The 21959-nt window shown below is 38.6% G+C and overlaps 1 protein-coding gene across 1 annotated transcript; it reads right to left on the bottom strand.

Moving 5' to 3' along the window:
- Positions 1-478: 478 nt before the first annotated feature.
- On the bottom strand, positions 479-21129 carry GPLD1 (glycosylphosphatidylinositol specific phospholipase D1). The gene is made up of 25 exons (XM_050308876.1): positions 20987-21129; positions 18122-18177; positions 17526-17604; positions 16455-16552; positions 15550-15660; positions 15238-15286; positions 14697-14751; positions 13664-13771; positions 12913-12940; positions 12686-12825; positions 11692-11757; positions 11330-11453; positions 10685-10824; positions 9471-9657; positions 8367-8477; positions 7328-7402; positions 6726-6882; positions 4879-5020; positions 4197-4296; positions 4015-4108; positions 3292-3468; positions 2818-2978; positions 2564-2590; positions 2424-2474; positions 479-1281 (listed from the first exon to the last, which is right to left on the bottom strand). The coding sequence occupies exons 1-22, from the start codon at positions 21081-21083 to the stop codon at positions 2842-2844; spliced, it is 2331 nt and encodes a 776-aa protein (XP_050164833.1). The 5' UTR covers positions 21084-21129; the 3' UTR covers positions 479-1281; positions 2424-2474; positions 2564-2590; positions 2818-2841.
- Between the last annotated feature and the right edge of the window lie 830 nt (positions 21130-21959).

Genomic DNA, 21959 nt, shown 5'->3' on the forward strand with positions numbered 1-21959 from the left:
GAATTGCTAAGAGAACATACTCGTTTCATCAGTTTTCATTTAAAAAAGAAAACTGTATTCTGCTACCCTTTTAAGTGCAGTGCTTGTTTTGCCTCAAACCACATTTCACAGATTTGTAAGGTAAGTACTGTGCTCCCAGTCCTATTCATTAACTTCTTTCATGAAGTTCAAAGTTTAATTTTTTAAAAGTGTTTTGTTGTTTGGGCAAATCCACAAAAGAGATTTCAGAACGCATTATACCTCAAGCTGATGTTCACCTTTCCTTTTTTTATCTGCTTAAAGCAAGATCCCTGAGAAAGAATTCCTAAGAAGGTAGGCTGAGGTGTTTCATTGTGGAATATGACCTTTAGAATTCTGTGCTATTCCACCAACTTGTGTTATTTAAAATAAAAATAATGCTTTGCATTTGTGAAGGAGGCAAGAGAGAGAAAATACACCTATGTGACTACAGACTAGGGTTGGTAATAATGGTATCACATTTTGCTGCTCAAGTTGTTTAATAGATAATGCATGCTATTGTTAAACCTGCATCATACAAAATTATTGTTAATAGTTGAAGACAATACTGTTAACAATAAAAGCAGTTAACAATTCTAAGTTACCATGGTAATGGAATTTTACATGAAAACACAAAGCGTATCAGAGTAGTCAGCCACAATTGCAAAAGCAAAAATATTTTTTAAAACTTGCTTGTTCTTTTCTTCCCACCTGCTCTACACCCTTGATGCAGAGAACAAGACTTGCTAGGGACAGAGATGGTCCTGTTCATTGGCATCCACTTTTCTGTTAGGGTTAAAGCTGCCCCTCCTCCATTCTTGTTATTTTGATGGTAACATTCCATAACTCAGAATACCTGTCTTTATCACAGTATACAAGGAATTGTAAATTATATGCTGCTGTTTACTGGTTTTGCCAAGAAAATACTCAAATCTGACCAGTAAAGGTGGCCACTGAATGTTTCTTACACAACTAATACTACTACCAAAAATCTAGCTGCCTGCTCATTTCAGCCTCCAAAAGGTTTTCAGACCAGCTGGCTTGGTCTAGGTTAAAGTGATGTCACTGCCCACAACAGAATTCATTAAAAGCTTGCTGACAAGGGGTTTGCCAGTTTGTGTGGCTTCAGGAAAGTATCACAGATACTACAGAGATTCTTCACTAAAAGACCAGCTGTGCCCTGATCTTAAAGGCTACCGTGACCTTTCAGAGTGAGTAGACAAAAAGCCTTCCACCAAGTCGAGCTTTCGCAGAACTTCTCTCTGCTGCCACTACAACTTCTTTCTGCAGAGATACAAAGCAAGGGTTAGCAAAACGCAACTGCAGTTGTGTGGCTGCCTTAAGCTTCTCTAATGGAAACCAGATTTAGTCCATCTCATAGGTGTCATACAGAAATGTGATGAGGAGAAATAAGAGAGCAACCCACCTCAACAGAATAGCAGTTAACAAAACAATTTGGCAAACAGACTTTATTTCATTTGGGGAACTGGAGCAAGCTGAAACCAATGAAATAAGTCTGTTGGAAATATAAACTGTTTCTCAGGGCTAAGATCAATACAGATGAAGCTGGAGTGGGGACTGGATTGGTGCCATAGCAACAGAACACAACAGCTTGGAGAATGGTCTCCTTTGCAATGAGCAACACCTTTGTTTCAGGTGTTGGATTAGGTGAGAAGAATTTACATGTTTTAACAGCAAGAAGTTATTTAAACACCAGTTGTTGAAGACCTGTAGTATACCTCTGGCTACTCCTGAGGCTTCCTCAGTACTCACACAGAGAACCCCAGTGCTCACAGAGGTGATGTCAGAGTAAGGAGAACAGCTGAACAAGCACTAAGTAACCTTCAAGTTTAAAAAAAGGTTCCTCAGTGCATCATACAAACCTTGGGATTGACCTTTGGTAAAAATAATGGGCATCTGAGAGAAACAAGGAGAAACAGGTACATATACATACTCAAAATCATTCAGGTAAGAACTGGACCTCCCTATGCTTGGGAACACTTGACATATAAATGGTGTATACCGCAAGAGATAGCTGGGACAGCAAGCCTGTAAAGTCTAAATGAGAGGGATGGTAGGGTGCCATTCCTAGCTGAGCATACACTATGCATGCAGGCTGGCATGAACAGTAAAGCCAGTTGGCACCTACGCTCCATTTACCATGCAAGCTTTCAGCAAACTCCTAAGCAGTTTAGGTTTCAGGCCGTTTTAAAGTGATTTCTTTCAATTCAGGTGCCAAAATTTTGGCAACTGCATAGCTCATCCACCTATAAAATGCTTTTAATTATCGGTTCGGAGAATGACTTAATTAACTGTGTAAAGCACTTAAGACTTCTACAAATAAGATGCACGTGCGGTGTCAGCTACTACTTGAAAGTGAGGTAGGAGGATGTTACGAAGCAACTGACAATACTAATTTTTCTCACCTTGCTTTCAGATTTCACAGAGATAACAGAACTCCCAAATCTTGATAGTTCCTGTAAAATAACACTGCTTGTTATAATGCTGATAGTGTTTTAAAAATAGGACTTTCTTAGTTTCAGTAGTTTGTTTTCTGTTTACTTACCTCAGGAGAAATAAGGACATACTGTGCCTGAAGAAGAAAAAAGAACAAAATAAAAAGTCAGTTGGGAGAACCAAACCAGCGCAATAATACTGGATCCTAAACAGCAAACTCAGTTAAGAATGAACAGGAGGAGCCAATTTGCAGAGATTCAGAAACATGAGTAAACCTTATGTTTTCTGGAACCAAGTCAGAATGCACTGCATGTTTGTCCTGGGTGTACTCATGCCCAGATTTTACCTTTTGTGTATTCTTACCCAGTCCTCAGGACAGGGAGATATTCATGATTTGCAGTGACCTGTCACATTCCCTGAGGATGCCTGCTTTCCGTTGTAAATATAAACACGGCCGGCTGCCCCACCAAACAGTATCGAGGAGATGCCATTAGCTCTCAGTGGGGATGTCACAATCATTTCATCTGCAGGTATTACAAAGATGATATAACACGTCAGAAGGGAATGAATGCTAAACCAAAACACAAGAGAGAGCTGGCATTTACATACCTCCAGATGTCACAATTCCTATTAAGGATGGTAATTAAAATGTATCAATTTCTGACTGAGTTGCTTGGGATTTTAGAGAGGTCTCTCCGTAAGGCATGATGGAATACTGGTACAAGTCAACTAGGGAAGCAGATTGTGTTTAGCACTTGTATGAACATGTAGGTGAGCAGTCCTCTTGTTGCTAAAAGTTAAACACTTCAGCTCTGATCTAGATTCATCAAGCATTACCTAGTCCATCGTTATCCAGATCACTTAAGTATATGTCTCCCCCGAAACGAGAAAACCTCCTGTCCCCACTGAATGTGCTGAGCAAAGAAGGCCTGGTGCTGTCTGTCAGGTCATATACCAGAGCCAGTCCAGCTTGATGCAGCACTGAGGACATAAATGAAATCCTTTGCAGGCTGTCTGGAAGGAAAAAGTGACAGAAGTTGAGCATCCGACATAGAAACTCAGGTTTATTATTTACAGTACAGTTACAGTACAGCAGGTAATACTGGCATTGCATAAAATGGACAAAATTAATATAATTTATCAAATAACATCAAACGTTATATGGGGCTAACAGTAATAGCTAGCTCAAGGAAAAATCTCTTAGCCATAGGACATGGGAAGAAGTGCATTCAAGTTAAGATAGACTTCTGCATTTTGACTTTCCCAATTCCTTACTGTCTGCTGCCAGAATGCGGACAAAACACTGTTATTTTAATTCCAATAAATATGCAGTCTACCAGCAAATCACTGCTACATAAATAAGGTAATAATGCTGTTAAACCAATCTTAAGGACAGAAGAAAACACATTGAAACAGAGGCAGAGTAGAGTTTTTGGTTTTTTTTTTAATTACACGGCAATTTAAAGGTCCTTTTTCTAAATTAAAAGTTGTATTTGTCCTCTGGTCATACAGAAACAAAACATCCTAAGGTAGAAATGGCTTCCAGTTTTCAGGACATACCTGCAGTAGGTGCACCCACCACCAAAACTCTCCTTGTGTTCCCAGCCACAGACATCACACCACTGGCCAGAGACAAACCCATTCTGCTCATCTCCTGTTAGATTTTTAAAACACCTATGTAATTTCTACAGATTGTCACTTCAAATTATTCATAAGGTCCCATAGTGAAGAAGGAACCCTACCTTGTCTCCAGTTACCGCAAAGCAGCGCTCTGTGCTCGGTGGGTTGTACCCGTACACCTTCCCAACACTCTGCCTGGCATCCGATGAGAAGGGATTGCAGCTTGAATTACAATGCAAAAGATAGCTGTTTGTAACAACAAATTTTTGTACATGCAGCTAGGAATGCTACTCTTAAAATATTGTCCCCTTTTACTTCGGAATCATAGCGCCTGCCAAATTCTAGCAATCTATTTTAGTAATTCCTATACGTGTCCTAACTAGTTACGCAACATTTAGAGCACGGACTTGGCCTGTCTACCCAGTCCTTTATCATCTGATACATTGTTGTCTTTGTTTTTTTTTAAAATGCTCTCTCAAAAGTAAGAGCTATCTATACAATTATTTAAGGTATGCTTACCTGTCGGCATTTTTGCAACCCCTCTCCCCAAGAAAACCCAAGAAATTCTTCAGTGTCTCCAAATAACAAAGACCTGTTTTACAAAGAGTCTAAAGCCCCGTCTTCATAAGAAAGTGTGAAGGCATAAAATATTAATTTAATAGAAAGATGAAATTAATAAATATAATCTAGGCAGAACAAAGAGGAAACTTCCTGAAAAGCTGGAACTCTAATCTATTACAAATATTAAACCTTGTAGAAGTAGGGCAGAATGGAGGAGAGATCAAGCTCTCACATACAACACACCTAGCACAACTCTTCCATGTAGGGCTACCAATCAGTAGTAATGTTATGTTCTCCAGCTGGCAGCTGTCAAGTGAAAATCCAAACCAAGCATAGTTTTCTTCCCCCTGCACCATCCAGTTTGCATCCTGTACTGACAGAAATTCTGAGAGACCAGAAAAATATGAATTAAATCTTGGTGTACCCTGGCATAGAAAAATCCATTAGCAATCCTCTACCGATTCATCCTATGACAAAAAGTTTCTATAAGCAAAGTTACACTGCCCATGATATGGCACCAGTAATTGCTGACTTCACTTGCTCACCCTGTAGCTGTGTAGGCTGGTGAAAGCCTGTATTTGACAGAGTCTGTTTCTCAGTCCTTCCAATAGCCTACACAAAGCACAAGAAAGCTACCAGACAAGCCTGCCCTAAACTAGTCACCATTGATCTGAACTTGTAATTCTTCAAAGGTGGTGGGTGGGGGAGCTTCAAATAATTCTGCCTATAATTTAAATAACTCATGTCTGTGCTTTGGTTTTACAAAAATGTCAGTCAGCAGTGTTTTGAAACCCATTTTCCTTGTAGGTTCTAATTTTACATGAAGTAGACTAAGTTACAAAAAAATAAGCATTATTGGAAATCTCAATGACATGATTGTGACAAAGCTGCCCAACCTTTACTAACTTTATTTAGCTCCATGTGTGACATTTTCTCTGCCATTCACAACACTCATCACCTGTACTCACTAACTGTGTTCACTTGTAGTGTTCCTTTTAGCCATTGAAGGAGTGTACAGAATGATAAAGATTCATCTTCTAAGGTACATTTCCAATTTTCTAAGGAAGAGCAGTGAGCCTGCCCTGGACCCACAACACACAGCTGAATCCATTCCTTTAGCAAGGCTTTCAACACAGTATTCCACAAATCTCTTTTATCCAAGCTGAGTCATTGCATCTGGATGGGTGGAGAACCAGATGGGGAAAAACTGGTTGAGACAATCACCATCACAGGGCAGCAGATAGTGGGTTGTACTGTGAGTGCCTGTGACAAGTGGAGCGCATTCAGGGATCCATCTTTAGACTCATCTTTCATAATAATTGATTTGGAGAAGGCAACAACGTGCCCTTTCATGCAGTTGGCAGATGAAAGGAGATTGTGGGGAGCCACCATTCAGAGGGAGCCAGACAGGCTGGAGGAACAGACAGACAGGAACCCCACAAAATCCAGTGAGGACAAATGCAAAGCCTGACACTAGGAAAGGTGATGCCCTTGCAGTGATAGAAGCTGGGGAGAAGCTGTGTGGAAAAGGCCCTGGAGATCGTGGTGGGCATGCGAGGCTCTTGGAGCAAACAGCCAACAGTGTCCCAGGCTATACAACAAAAAGCATGGCAAAGAGATTGAGTGTGGTGATTGTTCCCACTTAACTTTTTCTTAGACCACACCTATAATACATTTTCAGTAACAGGAAAGATGTCGATTAACTGGAGCAAATTTAGTAGGGGTATTCCATGCCTTCTGTGCCTATGAGTTCACTGTACATGGTGGGAGGACAATAGACAATGAGCATAAACTGAAACAAAAAAGGTTCATACTGGCTGTAACAAGACATTTTTTCCCTATGAGGACTGCCAAGAAGTGGAACAGCTGCCCAGAGTGTCTGTGCAATCTCTGGCATTGGAGATTTTTAAGACCCAAATGGACAAAGGCCTGAGCAATTTGGTCTGGCTTCACAAATATCTCTTACTGAGCAGGAGGCAGGACTAGACACTCCCTGAGATCCCTTTGAACCTGAATTATCTCATGATTAATTAGGAACAAATGAACAGTCACATAAAATATAGGAAGGGCTAATTTACTCAACATATTACCTTGGCCACTCCTGTTGAAATAAGAGTAAAATGCAACCACAAATCCTCTCTGCTGCCCACCACCAGGTGCATATGGAGAGCCCACAACCAGATCAGCATTTCCATCCGCATCAACATCAGCTGCCAGGAGGGACCAACCAAGATTACAGTAGGAATCCTGCAATAAGCAGTCAGTTTAAGCCTGAAATAGAACTGAAACCACCAATTCTGTAACAAAATAGAGCAACTTACTTCTAAAGAGCTAAGTAAATTACCCTCCCACTCCTTGACTTCAGTTTTGTTTTTTTAGAGGGTTTTTGGTGTGGTTGGTTGAGGGGTTTTGAGGGGTTTTCCTTTCTTTTCTTTTTTTTTTTTTTTGGCTATGCATCTTTTTGTTCACCCTGCTGCCTCCCTGCACTGGGGTACAAATGTCTTTCCACATACAACTAACCTAGGCAAGCACATGCTTGCACCATCCCCATCAGTCTAAATTCCCCTGCAATTTGATTTTAATGTTGTTTTCTCCAAGCCCATAAGCCCCTTTCCCCTTTATCTCACCTCCTGCTTGTGTAGGCCTGGCTAACAGCATAATCCATACAGGATATTATATATTACCAATATACCTGACAAGTTATGGTAACGTTTGGCTGAGATGCCAAGCCTCTTCCCTCAGTGCCGAAGTAGACATACACAGCACCCTAAACAGCAGGAAAAGCAAACACGGCATGAGAGCATCTGCATGTCAGTACCAGGTACAGAATCCAAGGCAAATCACAAGGAGTGGAACAGTTCTGCGAGGACTATTAATACAACTGCATTTTTCTTGTCACAGCCTTCTCATAATTCTGTCTTTTCTACCCCAAACCTAAGAATATTCATGTTGTAATGTGTAAGGCTGTAACCAAGCAACAAACTAGAGAAGCACATTTTCATATTGTGGATTAGAAGCAAGGACAGTGTACTGCATATTTGTATTTGTTACACATCCACTCAGATGGCTCAAATTTTGATAAGTATTATTTATGCAATAGCAAACAGTGCCAGGCACAACAGATGCACACAATTTTTCAAGGTAGTAGGTCTACATAAAATTTAAATTATTTAAATTCTTTTTTAGACAGGTAAGTTAGTAGCTGAAATTCTGAAGAGTTTTAAGCTTAATAGATGTGGTTTAAATCAAAACATTATACCTCTCAGTTTGCTTGGGCTGAAAATACTCAGGGACCATTACATGGGCTTATATGGTAAACTGCAAGTCATTAAGCTTCTGTAAATTGATTATTTTAGCAAGTGTGTCTCTGTTCACATCACATTAAAATGTGATATCATCTGTTGGCCTGTGACAGCATAAGACAAAGCTCACTGACCCATGAGGTCCATTCAAGACTGTCAAGTTCCTAATCAAAAAGGGTACATTTGTATTTCATGAACGTCCCCTTACATTTCTAGCATATCAGTGCTGCAAAGTCACAATCTGATTTGGGTTTTTAATGTGCACTAAAGGCCACACTGAAAGGGAAATATAGATAGCTCTCACTGCTCTAGTCAAAGCACTCACAAAGATTATAAACTTCTGTGTTTAAATTACAATGTCACCTTGAGCAACAACAGAAATTCTCTCTCTCATTTCACCGTCCAAAAAAACCCAAACAACAAACTCACTTTGTAAGTAAGAAACTGGGATCCCACAGAAGGTGCTCCAATTGCCAGATCTGGCACTCCATCCACATTAAAGTCCAGGACTGCCAAGGCAGAACCAAATCTTCCTGAAGGCTAAAAGAAAAGGGAGTGATCTCAGGAAAATAACAAATGTTTTCAAGACAAAACTATAAAAACCTAATGCACATTTGCACAAGGAAGAACTGGAAACAGATGACAAAAAAAGCTATCCAAAGAATTTTTGTTCTCCCAAGTAATAACCATCACACCAATACACTAACTCAGAGTCAACTGTTCTATTTGTGGATGTGGAGGTGTTAAAATACAAGATAACTGAACACAACATGGTGCTACTTTGCTATTTCCTCTTCTGAGCTCAGTGCACCATAGATGTTAAGCTTATGGTCTTTCCTGTTGATGACAACCACTAAAACATTATATAAGAAGACAGCAGCTGTTAGTCCACAGTTTATAACCACAGAAACAGATTAAAAGGAAGTGTATCTCATTTCTCTCTATTTTCTTCTTTGTGAGTAAAGATATTTTCTAAAGAGGATCATATTTATTACTTAGAAAGGTCATTTGATCCTGCTTAGTTACAAGCCAACCAGCACCATGTCAAATCCGTTTTCTCTTTTTTTTTTTTTTTTAAATACATTGTACTCTTACTAAAGACAAACAATTATTTTGTGAGAATTAATCACTTAATAAAAAAAGCAGCTTCAAAGGAATTGAAACATATTGAATTAATATTATTATATTAAAAAAAGAAGGGAAAATCACAATGTTTTTTAAATGCAGGGACCTGAACGAGATATATTGGGACATAAGAGATATTGCCTCACTTTTATTCAAGGGCCAATTATGTTTTAATACCCACTTATCTGGCACAGTAATGGAAGTGAACCTACAGATCACTATTGCTTCAATTGTTCCTGTGACTTTGATAATGGTTATTTTTCTTGAAAAGCATATGACATCCTTTAATCAGGAGGAGAATCTCAGGATTAATACTCATACACATTAATGATACCGTTTCTCAGCCAAAATTCATCACATTTTCAGCCCCAAAAAATTAAGTGACAAATATCTGACTTGAGCCCTCACCTGATGACCCTGTAGCACTTGGTCAGCTTTCCCATCCAAATCCATGTCCTCTCGTGGCAAACCTGACTGGTTACAGTAGACCACATACACCCGTCCTATCTGAACATGGCCCATGGTGCTGTACCCTGGTGCTCCAACCACCAAATCTTCATATCCATCCTGGTTTAGGTCAGCTGAGATCATTGCCCTGTACAGCAAAGGAGTCAACAAAATCAGCATTACCTTCCAGACTACCACAACATTAGTGGAAAATAAATAATTTCAATTCAGGTAAACCAAGACCTGTGTTTCCCCATACAGTTTTGTAAAAATCTATGCAGCGTTTTTCATATAATATATTTGATTTGTGTTTTCTTGGATTAAATAAAACTAGATCCTTCTAGACTCATCTTCCATTAATGCATCTGAGATCTATAGGAACTGCTTTTTACTGACACAAGGCACCTAAGAGCAATCATAGCAAGGAGCATGAAAAAGGGCTGCTTGCATATGACACAGAATACACAAAATGAAATTAAGTATCTTTTAAACTGAACTTCTGATTAAATTGATGGATTTAACAGGAGATAAGCAAAGGGATTACAGGTTTCAGTTACATGTTGGAGCTTAGTGAGGGAATGTGGAGAGAAAAGAACTAACTACTACAAATTTAGCTGGTGTGAAGTAAACACAAACATTAAATCCAAATTTTGAGTCATAAGAAGAAGAAAGATGAGCAGCAATGCAAATTTATTTTAGTACTCTCCTCTGTTGCAGGTCAAGCTAGAACCTCTCTGGAAAGGAGAGAGAATATGCTTCTCTCTGTCCTGAATTAATCTTTGAACTCCCTACTAGTCTTGAGCATTTCCAAGAACACTCACATCATCAGTAATCAACTCATGCCAGACAATTAATTTTCCCCAAACATCAACCAACAACTAAAAAAGGGTAACAAAAAAGGGTAACAAAGTTCTCATACTGTTCATAACTAGAGCCAATGTTAGTTCTAATTTTGGCTCCTTCCATTCTGAGCTTGATCAATATCTGAAAGAAAAGTCTTATGGGCTAACTTGCTGTTCTGAACAGACAACATAAGCCATTCCACCAGATTTGTAAAACTAATTGATTAGGACTTTCACATTTAAAGAGTATCCTAAGAATAAACAATAATATTTTGGTGTGTAGTCAAAATTTTCAGAAATTAAGTGGGAGGTGGGAGCTAAAAAATTACCAACCATCCAAGTCTAGCATAGGGTGAGGTCAGAAAATACGAAGCTGCTGGCTTGGAGATGTGCTTAGAAGATTTCTGATGTGTAGCTGCTAATGCTCTCCAGATATTGGTTGTAAAAGCACGGTTTATCAAGCGGAGGGAATTCTGAAATAAAAATAAAGAGACACAAGGATGGTTAAAACACAGGCTGAAACTCTAGAACGTTTTGAGGCACCTCAAAAACCAAGGTCACCAACAGTGGAAATTACCACATGGACTCTGACTCAGGTCATAAGCCCCATTTTAGACGAGAAATCTGTATGCTCTAAAGGGAGCAGCGTTAATTGTTCACTGCTGTTTTGCTGGGAGTTCTTAACCCCCCAAAAAAGTGATCAACTAAGTCTGTAAAATGTAAATACTAGAGATATATTTTGTCCTTTTTGCAACTGCAAGATGTGTTCTAACTTCACTATACAATGAGTAAAGTGTAAAAATTGAGTATTTATGATGTACATATATAGATTAACAACGGTACTGTAATCTCCTTGAAGTCAGAGGCTATTGTTAACCTCCCGAGACCCTGCTCCTTGGTGCAGCATTTCAGACAGAAATGAAAACAATTTTATACAGAGCTGAATTTTACCTGACACATCTGTCACTTCTCACTTACTGTTGCCCAAGACTGCATGTTGAAGTGAACTCCTCTCTCTGTATAGTTTATATTCTTCTCAATTGATTCTGTAAGCAAAGAAGTTGTATTCTTGTGACGTTCATGTTTTGATTGTTTGTTTCTGCTAGAATAAAGAGGGCAGTAATAAGAATTAATATAACTGAATTAATGACTTGAGGTAAAAGGCTCTCTTAGGTTCTGCACAGTAACCCTAGACAAAGTTTACTTATTAATGCTACGGGAATCTTGAATTCACACGCAAAAAGACAAATAAAAACATCTCTAAGCAGAAAACTCTCCTTTCACTAGCAGAAGACCCTCCTTTTATCACTAAACCTTTGAATCTCCAGAGCTGTACTTACATGTGGTTGTCCCTGTGCTCCTCTGTGCAATTTATAAACAGAGGGTTCTCAGGCAGGTAGCAGCCACTAAAGAAAAATATGCAGAATTCACTTTAAAGATTTTCCTACGATGGAAGTGAAACTAAAAATACAAGTTTTATCCTTACTGATTCCTCTGCTAGAAGTCACCACTTTTCTCAAAAACTCAAAATCAGAGCATCATCATAACCCTTAGAAACCCCACTGATATTTATTTTAATGACCTTGATTAGGTTCTATACGAATCTCACATTTCTTGAAGGAAACTTAATGTAACATGCCCTGTTATTTCTATGAATCTAAAGCACTTTTAATGAAAGTGACATTCTGGAGCAAAGAACAGAACAGAATGTATTTCAAACATAATTTCCCAAAATATCTCCAGTGATATATTCCATATAAATGGATGGATTAATTGCCACTCTTGCTCTTATAAAGTTATTTACCATAAGGCTACATTTGTAAGAGAGCCGTACAAGGCTAGAAGTCCTATAAAAATATGAATTTGTGAGTAGAGGCCTGCGCTTCAACACTAGAATATATACCACTACTCTTTGTAATCCTATTTGCCTTAAGTGTCTGAAGGCAATATCTGACCTCCCCTCAGAAGGGACATCTTTGCTGGCTGATAACAGCAGCCAGAAGGTGCAGTCTCAGATAGCCAGGCCAGGCAGAACCTTAGGGCATGGCTATGCAACCTTTAAGCAGGCCCTTGAGTATGTCTTAAAAAGTGCTCCAAATTTTCCCTGCTGAGTATCAGCTGGGGATGCCAGAGGCTTGCCTGGGCAAAGGAGTGTGAACACATAAGAAATGCAAACTCAAGGTAATTAATCCTGTACACCCAGGTAAAAGACATACATGGAAATCCCTTTGCCCAAGAGGATCTAAAGCTTAGCACCTCTTCTAGGAAAGAACCTGCCTTTAAAACTGTTAGAACTTTACTACTGCGTTTCATATTCCAGGACACACACTATACCTGGTTCCGTTCTCTATCATGTGGCTGGTCATCTCAAAAATATTGTTTGTCCAGAATGCCATGTCATCCACTCCTCCAAGGAAATATTCATGGAACTTCTCCACCAGAAATGGAGATTTACTAGCATATCTTGGAAAAAGCTGAGAGACAGGCCACGTATTCAGTAAGATGGACTACATTGTCTCCGTGCTATCTGTTCATTTTCATAAAGGAAACAGAAGACCAACCTTGGCAACAGCAAGCCTTTCTCCATGCCTAAAACCAAAAAAAATGTCTTCAGAAATACAACTTGCTTCACTTAGTATTTTAGTATTTAAACAGTTCTTTTCAAGGTTCCTGTATATTAAAACCTATGCAAGTCATTACATTTCGTTGTTGGTTGTTAAAATATTTTTTAAAGTTGTAATGTAAAAAGTAATGATATAAACCTTATTTTTGCCTTTAATTTGGAGGGATTCACAGTTTTGAAAATGATGTGTAACTATTGGTAATTAACTGAAGTAAAGGCTACAGCTAGGCTGTTTAGGGTATTCAAAAGCATACACTGCCAGATACCCAAAATCTCTTTTGAATTATTCTTGGACTTGAAAGGATTTACATAAAATGTAGATAAGCCATCTATTTAGCAATGTGCAAAACTCCTTCAGTACATGAAAATTATATTAATAACTTGCCACAATACAATAGTACTTGAAGACACAGATGTTCTCAAATAAATAGGTATAAATATGTTAAATGTATAATTGCATTACATAGCCAAGCTTCAGCATCTGTGGTATAATAATCAAGTTAACAGTCATTAGGCAGTCCAAATTTGAAATCTAGTAATTAAAAAAACTCAGGTGTTTTATGATTTTGGGATCTAGTAGGGGGGTCTGGATTTCTGACCTACATGCATAAGGCATTTCAAACACAGCTATCATGATTTTCCTACGTATGTTTCACTTACGAAAACCCAGAAAAAGCTATTCAACTTACAGTTCAAGATACAGCAGGAAAGCACAGTCAGTAATTGTGCTTTCAGTTATGATCTCTTTTCCATAAAAGTCCTTATAGATAGCTGCTAGGTCTTTGACAGGTACATACCTAAAAAAAAGAAGGTGGTACAGATATAACTGATAAAAGATTACAGTTTCTGTAATAAAAATAGCCTGCTATAAAATATTCTAAATTTCAAAAGGCTACATAATGTATGAAGTTTTACAAATACCAGAAAGACCAGGATTGCACATGCAGTTACTCTGTGCACAACACTCTCCTATTGTTTAGATTCAAAGTCAGAACCCTGTAGAACCTTTCCCCTGTGGTGACTGCTAACAGTGTTTCCACACTCCCCACACTGGTTCCCTGGCTTGGTCACATCATCTTGGAGGATGTCCTCCAAATCTCTGCTGTGCCAAATCTACTCCTAGACAAAGATGTTTCACACAGCTGTGCCAGAGATTTATTAGTGAACTGTGTCTTCCACACCTAGGTGAACTACATTCTACTTAAAGAACCCTACTCAAATTACCTACTTTATCAGCAGAAAAAAAGGTATATGGGTTTTTTATTTCAGTTAAAAACTGTGAGAAAAAAAATGTATATATCTAAATCTTCTGCTCATTTTTATGCTTTTGAAACCTATCTGGATTCAACATCCTCAACTTCTAAAACTTTAAATAAATCTCACATTTCCATTTAACTACGTTATTTAACTAATTTCTAGGACATTCCAGCAAAATGTTTTCATTAGTTATTTTAGATATAAAAACTTATAAATCCCTTCAGAGATAAATAATTTAATATTTCTTGGGTTTTTTTCCTATATATAAAACTCTTTTTTTGTATCCTTCCAGTTTTTCATGTTGGGAAACAGTACATATGCATACCAAACACAGAAAAATTTAAATAGCTGCAAGGGTTTCTTTTGACAGAAAAATAAAGGACAGCATTTTGTTAAAACACAGTGATTATACAGAATAATCAGAAATAAATATTAAAGAAGGTAATTATCTTGTCATTATCTTACCAATTTGATGCCAGATAACTGAAGTCCAGCTCAAACTGACTCACTACATCTCCTCCTGAGGATGGAAGAATATAAAAAACCCACATAGCCCAACAAACCGAACCTGTTAAGTATCATCACCGATGAAGCCATGTATGGCTATGCTGTCTGTATTTATATGGTAGATCTTCCAGCTATATATTTAGAATCCATAAATGGTTCACTTGAAAGTATGCTGCACATTTTATACCTCCAGAGAACAAGAATTATTTACAATTTAAAATCACAGTAGTGACTCCATCTAAGCATTAGTCTCCTTTCATCTGCATTTTGGCTTTAATCCAAGTGTTCATATGCCCTGTTATATCTCCTGAAACATGGAGCATGAGGACAGGTATAGCAGGACTTTGCAAGCTATGGGGGAGGGCAGGAATGACAGCCAAGATGACCCATTCTTGGCTCCTGCCTTGCACAGGCTGAGAGCCAGAATCACCCACTGTGATTTTGAAGAGGACTAGTTATTCCAATAGAAGGATCTATGATTGGCAAACAGAAACATTACCAAAATCGCCAGCACTGTGAGCTTCTGAGTATGAACCATGAAAATCAATCTGGAGAAAGAGAAAAACAAGACAACTCCCTGTTTCTTTCAATAAAGCAGAAACAAACTATCCAAACAGCCCTACTGTTTACAGGTCCCAAACCTGACCAACTTCATTCCTATGAAATTCAGGACATTGTGTCTCTCCAAAAATCTTCCTGAAACAGGTCTCCAGCTTTTCTCTTCTCCACCCCCGCCCCTCCCCAGTCAAAAGCTAGGCTATCCATTCCAATAAATCTGGCTGTATTAATAAATAAAAAAATACAGGCTTACTTCTCCCATGGCCTTTAGAAATCCTTGGTCGATGCCCAGGCTATGCCAGCTAACATCTGCCACCATATGTGAGGCAATTCCAAACAGGAAAGCCACCAGTTTCTCTGTAGCCTACAAAGCAACAACAAGCCATTTGAAGCAGTATCAGTAATTTTACTCCTGTCTTTAAGAAGAGGTGAGCATTTTATGTAAGTGCATTATACAAGGATATAGGTGAGGAACTCTTACAATCCAAGAACTTAGTGTAACAAAGTGTTGATCACTCATTCCTTGAAGTTGGAGTCACTTTTTGTGACTAGTTTTAAGCACTTCATAGGTCCAAGGCCATAGAATTATGTGCCTGATGTCAGGGTAATTTGTGTACTTAACTTTAAATGCGTACTAAAGTGTTTTTCTGGACTGGAGATAAACATTTCCACGTTCAAAGAGTGAGCCCCTTCTGCCACCATGGGTGTTGTGCAGGCACACAGAGGAGAGGTCATTCCTGTGCACTCTCACTTTTGACAAGTTGCTTTTCCTCTGCTACATAGTTCATAGACCATAAACAAGAGCACATCAGGACTAAGTGAAGGAATTCACAAGTGAGAATTCTAAAAGATGTCTGGTTTTCAAATTGCAAACCCTCGACCAGATCTGACAGGAATGCAAGATCACTAATTGCATTTGAAAGTTTGGATCTATGGAATGTATCATAAGCACCAGACCACAGTGGAGATAACTGACAGACTTTACATGGAAAGTGTAACTTTTTTGTCTGGTAAAGATTCAAGTGTTCCTATGTCAGGATAGACTTCAACATAAAAACGTGGGTTTTTTTCCTACACTTCAAAAAGGATGAAATTGCAACAAGTGAAGGTGAAGAAAGCAGTTGAAAGCAAATTGAACAGTTAATAAAATTTTCTTACCTCTTCCCAAGGCTGAGGATAATTCCTTCTGATATACTGAATACTTGCTTTGAGAAATGGTGACCAGTGAGTGTCTTCAGACACATCATGGAATATTCCTATTGCAATAAAATTATACCAGTATTTCATTTGTTCTTTGAGGAAAAATGAAAAAAGCCACAGACTTTTGTTCAATTTCGTATCACACAGACGATACAACTGGAATCCATTTAACGAGAAGATACTTCTTTTTATATGATTTATACTATCAAAAAAAAATACTACATTTACCTTCCATGATTTTGGTTTGAAGCATCTGAAAATTTTGTGCCTGCTTGCTTTTTCTGTGCCTGTGAGTAGGTACAGCACAATGAAAAGCTGCCTCACAAGCAGAGAAGATAAAGACAGTTGACAGAGAAGCTGTTGACTAAATTGATACATCTACTTGTATGGCAGAAAAGATGATGAATGTGGCAGCCAACTCAAAATATCATGTTTTGGGACAGGTATTGGCTTCCACAGGGCAGAGAAGAGCTATTGCATCATCACCACCATCATTTTCAACAGAAAGGCAGACTTGCCAAGATACAGTTAGTGTAGGAGTAGAAAAAGGGCAGAGGAAAGCAAGTCTTACACTATTTTGTTATTGTGGTGTTTTTATATGTTCCTATCCTCTTTGTGACTGATCTGATAGAAACTAATACTTCCTAATACAGAAATTAGCACTAGGCTTTCCATAAGACTTAGAAAAAAAGATCATTTTGTCCTCTCAGTTTTTCCCCAAGACAGTAATCTGTACCTAATTTAGACAAACAGCATCCTTCTATCAAATTGCCCTACCCATTAAATACCCATTAAATTACATCTATCCCAAAGTTACACTCTAAAAACATTTTCAAATGTGTTGTTTTCTTGCTAAGTTCTACAAAAGGCTTAAAATACTAACAAAAATGGCAGATATTTTTTGCAAGAAGGTGTTTTTGGCCATACTTCATTTCTTACACTGTAACTATTTTTAGCCCTACTAAATTCTCTAGGATTTCCACATAAAAATACAGTTGTTAATACATCAGGCTTACAAAGCTTCGCTTACCCCTTTGCAGACTGGTGAATAAAAAGCATCAGGATAAATGCTCCCAGCTTGAAATGCGTCTTGGTGGTTTAGTAATAACTGAGGAAAGGATGTGGGAAAAAGGAATCAGAACGCTATTGTACAGCACAAAAACACATTTTACTGCCTATATCAAAGATAAAATTTAAATTTCCAGTAAGATACAACTATTATCTTGGTAAAATACACCTTGTAGTGCAAAAAACCTTGCTATCATTTTGCTGTCCTTATGTTTATTAAATCTCCATTCCAAAAGTCCTCTACTTCTAATACAGCTCCTAATACAATAATTCCTCTAATACAACTACTCATTTAGATTATGACTAAAGAAAATGGGAAAATGTAAGAAACTACACAAAGTATATATATATATATATACACATTGGTATAATTGTTACGTATTTGTAATAGTATTCAGAAGGAGTCAAATGATTTTCAACAGAAAAAAAGGTGAAAATAGAGTCTTGGCACAATATTGACAAATGTATTACTGAGAATAATAATGAAAGGCAAGAAGATCGTCAGAGAAACATTGAGAAGAAAGGTGTACACAATTAAGCAATAATGTGCTTCGTACCTGTCTATAATTAACACTCCCTTCGTTCTTAATGAAAAATTCCAGAGCTCTATGTGCTGAAAAACAACATATTGAAGTATTGATTTATAGGTATTATGTCCAGGTCTGTGTTTTGTTAGAAGCATTACCAAAACCAGAAAATATCACGCTGCCATACCTAAGCCAAATGGTACATGCATGAAACATGATTTCTCACAGAATTATGTACCTCTGAGAGGGTGTGTTTTCTCACCTAGGGAGCTAATGAGGAAGTGCTGCTTCTGTGGCATACTTGGGCACTGAGGTCTCATCAGTCTCTGTCTAATCCCCAGGTCCCAAGCTGACCAACAAAGCTAAAATCACAGGGAAATGTGATTTCCATGTCCAGAACTGAGCTACAGCAGTGAACTGACAGGGTCACACTCAGCACATACAGAGAATGGACTATAAAGCTGTAGCTGCATTTAAGTTTCTCTGTTGCCCTTAACTTTGAAAACGGTACCTTGGGAATCAAGGTGGATGTTTAACAGTTTGATTAATTTTTAACATGTATGAAAAGCAACAAAAATCCAAAGTCAGCAAGGTAAATAACACTATTTATTCACTGAATAGGCAGGCATTCTTACTGTCAAAATCTTTATTAACTGTAATGAATGAAAAAAATTGACACCATTTTCCTTTAATAAAGTCTCCTTTTAACTAATGTTAGGGATAATCTATTAAAATACCGAACATTGTCTTTAAAGACATTTATAAAGTAAGACTAAATTTAATTTGTTCCTATCAAATAAATCACATCACAAAAAACAAACCAAAACACGACAAAAAAATCCCACCACTAGTATTCTAGAATGAGATATAAACAAACTGTGTGGGTTTGAATGATCTTTCACTTTGAATTTTATCCACTGATCTAAACAACCTTTTATTTAAATATGTTAATATACCTTAAGGACCAGTCTTGAACCAAAATAGGGACAACAGCAACATAGTAATAATAGATCATCTATAATGTTATGGCTCAGACATTTCAGCATACATCTCTGTTTCCAGTGTGGGAGAGTCTCAGTTTGGCAGTTTGCTTTTTCTGCCTCCCATCCCCCTTTCACTTCTCTCATTACTCAAGTGGGCCCAGGTCCTACACCTCCACCTTTACACAGAATTTTGTGACATATCCCCACAGTTCCACATAACCCCATAAGTCTGACAGGAGTCCCTGGGGGAAAAAGCCTCCCCACTCAGATCTGCCTCCAGCAAAAAGGCTGCAGCAAGTAGGACACAGCACAGCTCTGCTGAGCACACTGAACATGATCAACATTCTGAACAGGCAGAGCTTTTCCCTATTTTAAAAGTACTTTCAAAAAACTGTCCAGGGTAGACTTTGGTGTTGGTTTTGAGTCAGAGGAGTTTCTTTCTACTGTTTGTTGTTTGGGGGTTGTTTGTTTGTTTTTGTTTTGTTGAGTTTTTTTTCCCTCAGGAATACTCAGTGTTCGAGTTTTGGAAATACTTTCATCTTATCATCATAGACTTTTATGTGCACAATAAAAGCACTTATTTTAGCAGCATAAGAGCTGATCACATTTTAATGTCATTTTCAAACAAATGGACAAAATTTGTTGTAAACAAACAGTTTAAGTTAAACAATAGAGCCCAATAGTTCAGTGTACTCAATACTCTTCAGACAACCCAGATCTTTTATTATATAAACACAGGTTTTCTGTTATATGTTCCCCTGTTTAGAAAAAAATGACTGCTCTGGGACAGATCCGTAAGCTCTTTTCTCTTTGTAGATTTTTTTGCAAATACACTCCATTCTGGCAAATCTGTTATTTCAAGTCTTCAGAAGCTCATACTTGGTAATTAGAGCCCCCAGCTGGCAAAGATGTATGCACTTGCCTAACCTCAGGCATATGACTTCTCCTACCGATTACTACGGGTTTCTTGACACACCCTCAGGAAAAGAGAACGGTTCCAGGATGCTGACTGAGGGAACAACACTCAGTAAGGGAATATACTTTCAGTCTCAAATGCCATGAATAATCCCAGCCTTTAACTTGTTCCAAGTTGCATGCATTCAGTATTAAAGTCTGACAAGATCACTTGAATAGAGGCAACGTCCTACATTTTACCATCTCTGTTTGAGCAACAGATTTAGAAACTAAACCAGAAGAACAAACAATTAAAACTGTCAATTATTATGAGTAAATGTTTCAGAATAACCTCAGACTACTCGTGTGTATTCTTGCAATAACTACAACAGAAGCCAAATTTTAAAAATAACACAGGCAAACAAGGAAATAAACCCAGAAATATTTCTCCATTTTCATGTTCACTCAGTTCCCTCCTTCATTCTCTACAAATCTAGGCTCTTCAGGCTACAGAGAGCAACCTACCAGAAACAGATAGAGAACAAAATTTTCATGATGTTAGTCACAGATACAAACACAGTACAGCATTTTATTATTTTATGCATTTTATTTTAATACACAGTGATTTGAACAAATTTACTGCAAATGAACTGTGTTGTCCTTTAGTTTAAATATAACAATCCCATGAATTGCCTAAAGTATTCCTCTTCTTTCTCCAAACCAAACTCTGCCTGCGTAAGACTCACAGACAAAAACATTCCAGTTACATAATACCAGTGCTTTAAAAGACGGAAAAATACTCACATCAATTCAAGCATTTTGCTTATAAAAACAGTAAAGTTTCAAAATCCAAAATCAAACTACTCATCTATCCTATGTGTTATTCACATTTTTTTTAGTGATGTAGACTGCTCGCTGCTTTAACATTATTTCCTCTTTGCTTTCCAGCTGAATTTGAATTTATTTATCTTTACAAGCAACTCAAAACACAAGAAAATTCATTCTGAACACGTCTTACCTATTTCAATATGTGTTGAAATTCCACATGGGATACATCTTTGACAGAAATGGTACTGTATAATCAGGAAAACAGACCAAATCTTCAGACCAGCCATGATGCTGGCTCAGACTGTGGTTTTCAGAAGCCTGGAGCAGTAGCACTGTGACCTTTGCAATGTAGGTTACGGAGCATGTCTTTTCTTTCACACATACTGCTGACACAGCAAGTAAACAATTCCCATATTTGAAAGGCTATTTTATACCAATGCTTTTTTTAAACCTCAAATAAAGTAATTTATAAAAAAAGAAATGTTCTATGGGTGTTCTCCCCTCTTGAAACGAGGGACACTGGCCAGTGTGCCCACAGGCCCCCAGGGGCCGGTGCTGCCACAGCCAAGCCATCAAGCTCAAATCAGCCTGGAGAGGAGACTGAGAGGAGACCTCACACCAGCCTACAACTTCCTCACAAGGGGAAGTGCGGGGACAGGCACTGATCTCTCCAGTGACCAGTGAGCTGAAGGAACGGCGTGAAGCTGGGTCGAGGAGGCTTAGCTTGCATACTAGAAAGAGGTTTCTTCACCCAGGGGTGGTTGGGCAGTGGAACAGGCTCCCCAGGGAAGTGGTCGCAGCACCAAGCCTGGCAGAGCTCAAGAAGAGCTTGTACAACACCCTCAGGCACGTGCTGTGACTCGTGGGGTGTCCTCAAAGCCAGGAGTCGGACTTCGATGACACCTGCGGGTCCCTTCCAACCCAGGACATTCCATGATCCTGATTATACCCTCCTCTCTCCCTCCGGAGAGTGGCGTCTCGATGGTGCAGCAGTAACAGGACTCCGGGCAGCAGAAGCCAGCCTCGCCCCACCTCCCCCCCACCCCCAGCCCCGTACGCTCCAATCCCTGCCAGGGCAGACGAAGCTCCCCAGCCAGAATTTCCCCCGCCGAGACGCCGCTTCTGGCCCGGCCCCTGCGCGGCTCCTCCTCCGGGGCGGTGCG

This window comes from Myiozetetes cayanensis, unplaced genomic scaffold, assembly GCF_022539395.1.
Source record: "Myiozetetes cayanensis isolate MyiCay16 unplaced genomic scaffold, myiCay2020 scf1, whole genome shotgun sequence".
Taxonomy (NCBI): domain Eukaryota; kingdom Metazoa; phylum Chordata; class Aves; order Passeriformes; family Tyrannidae; genus Myiozetetes; species Myiozetetes cayanensis.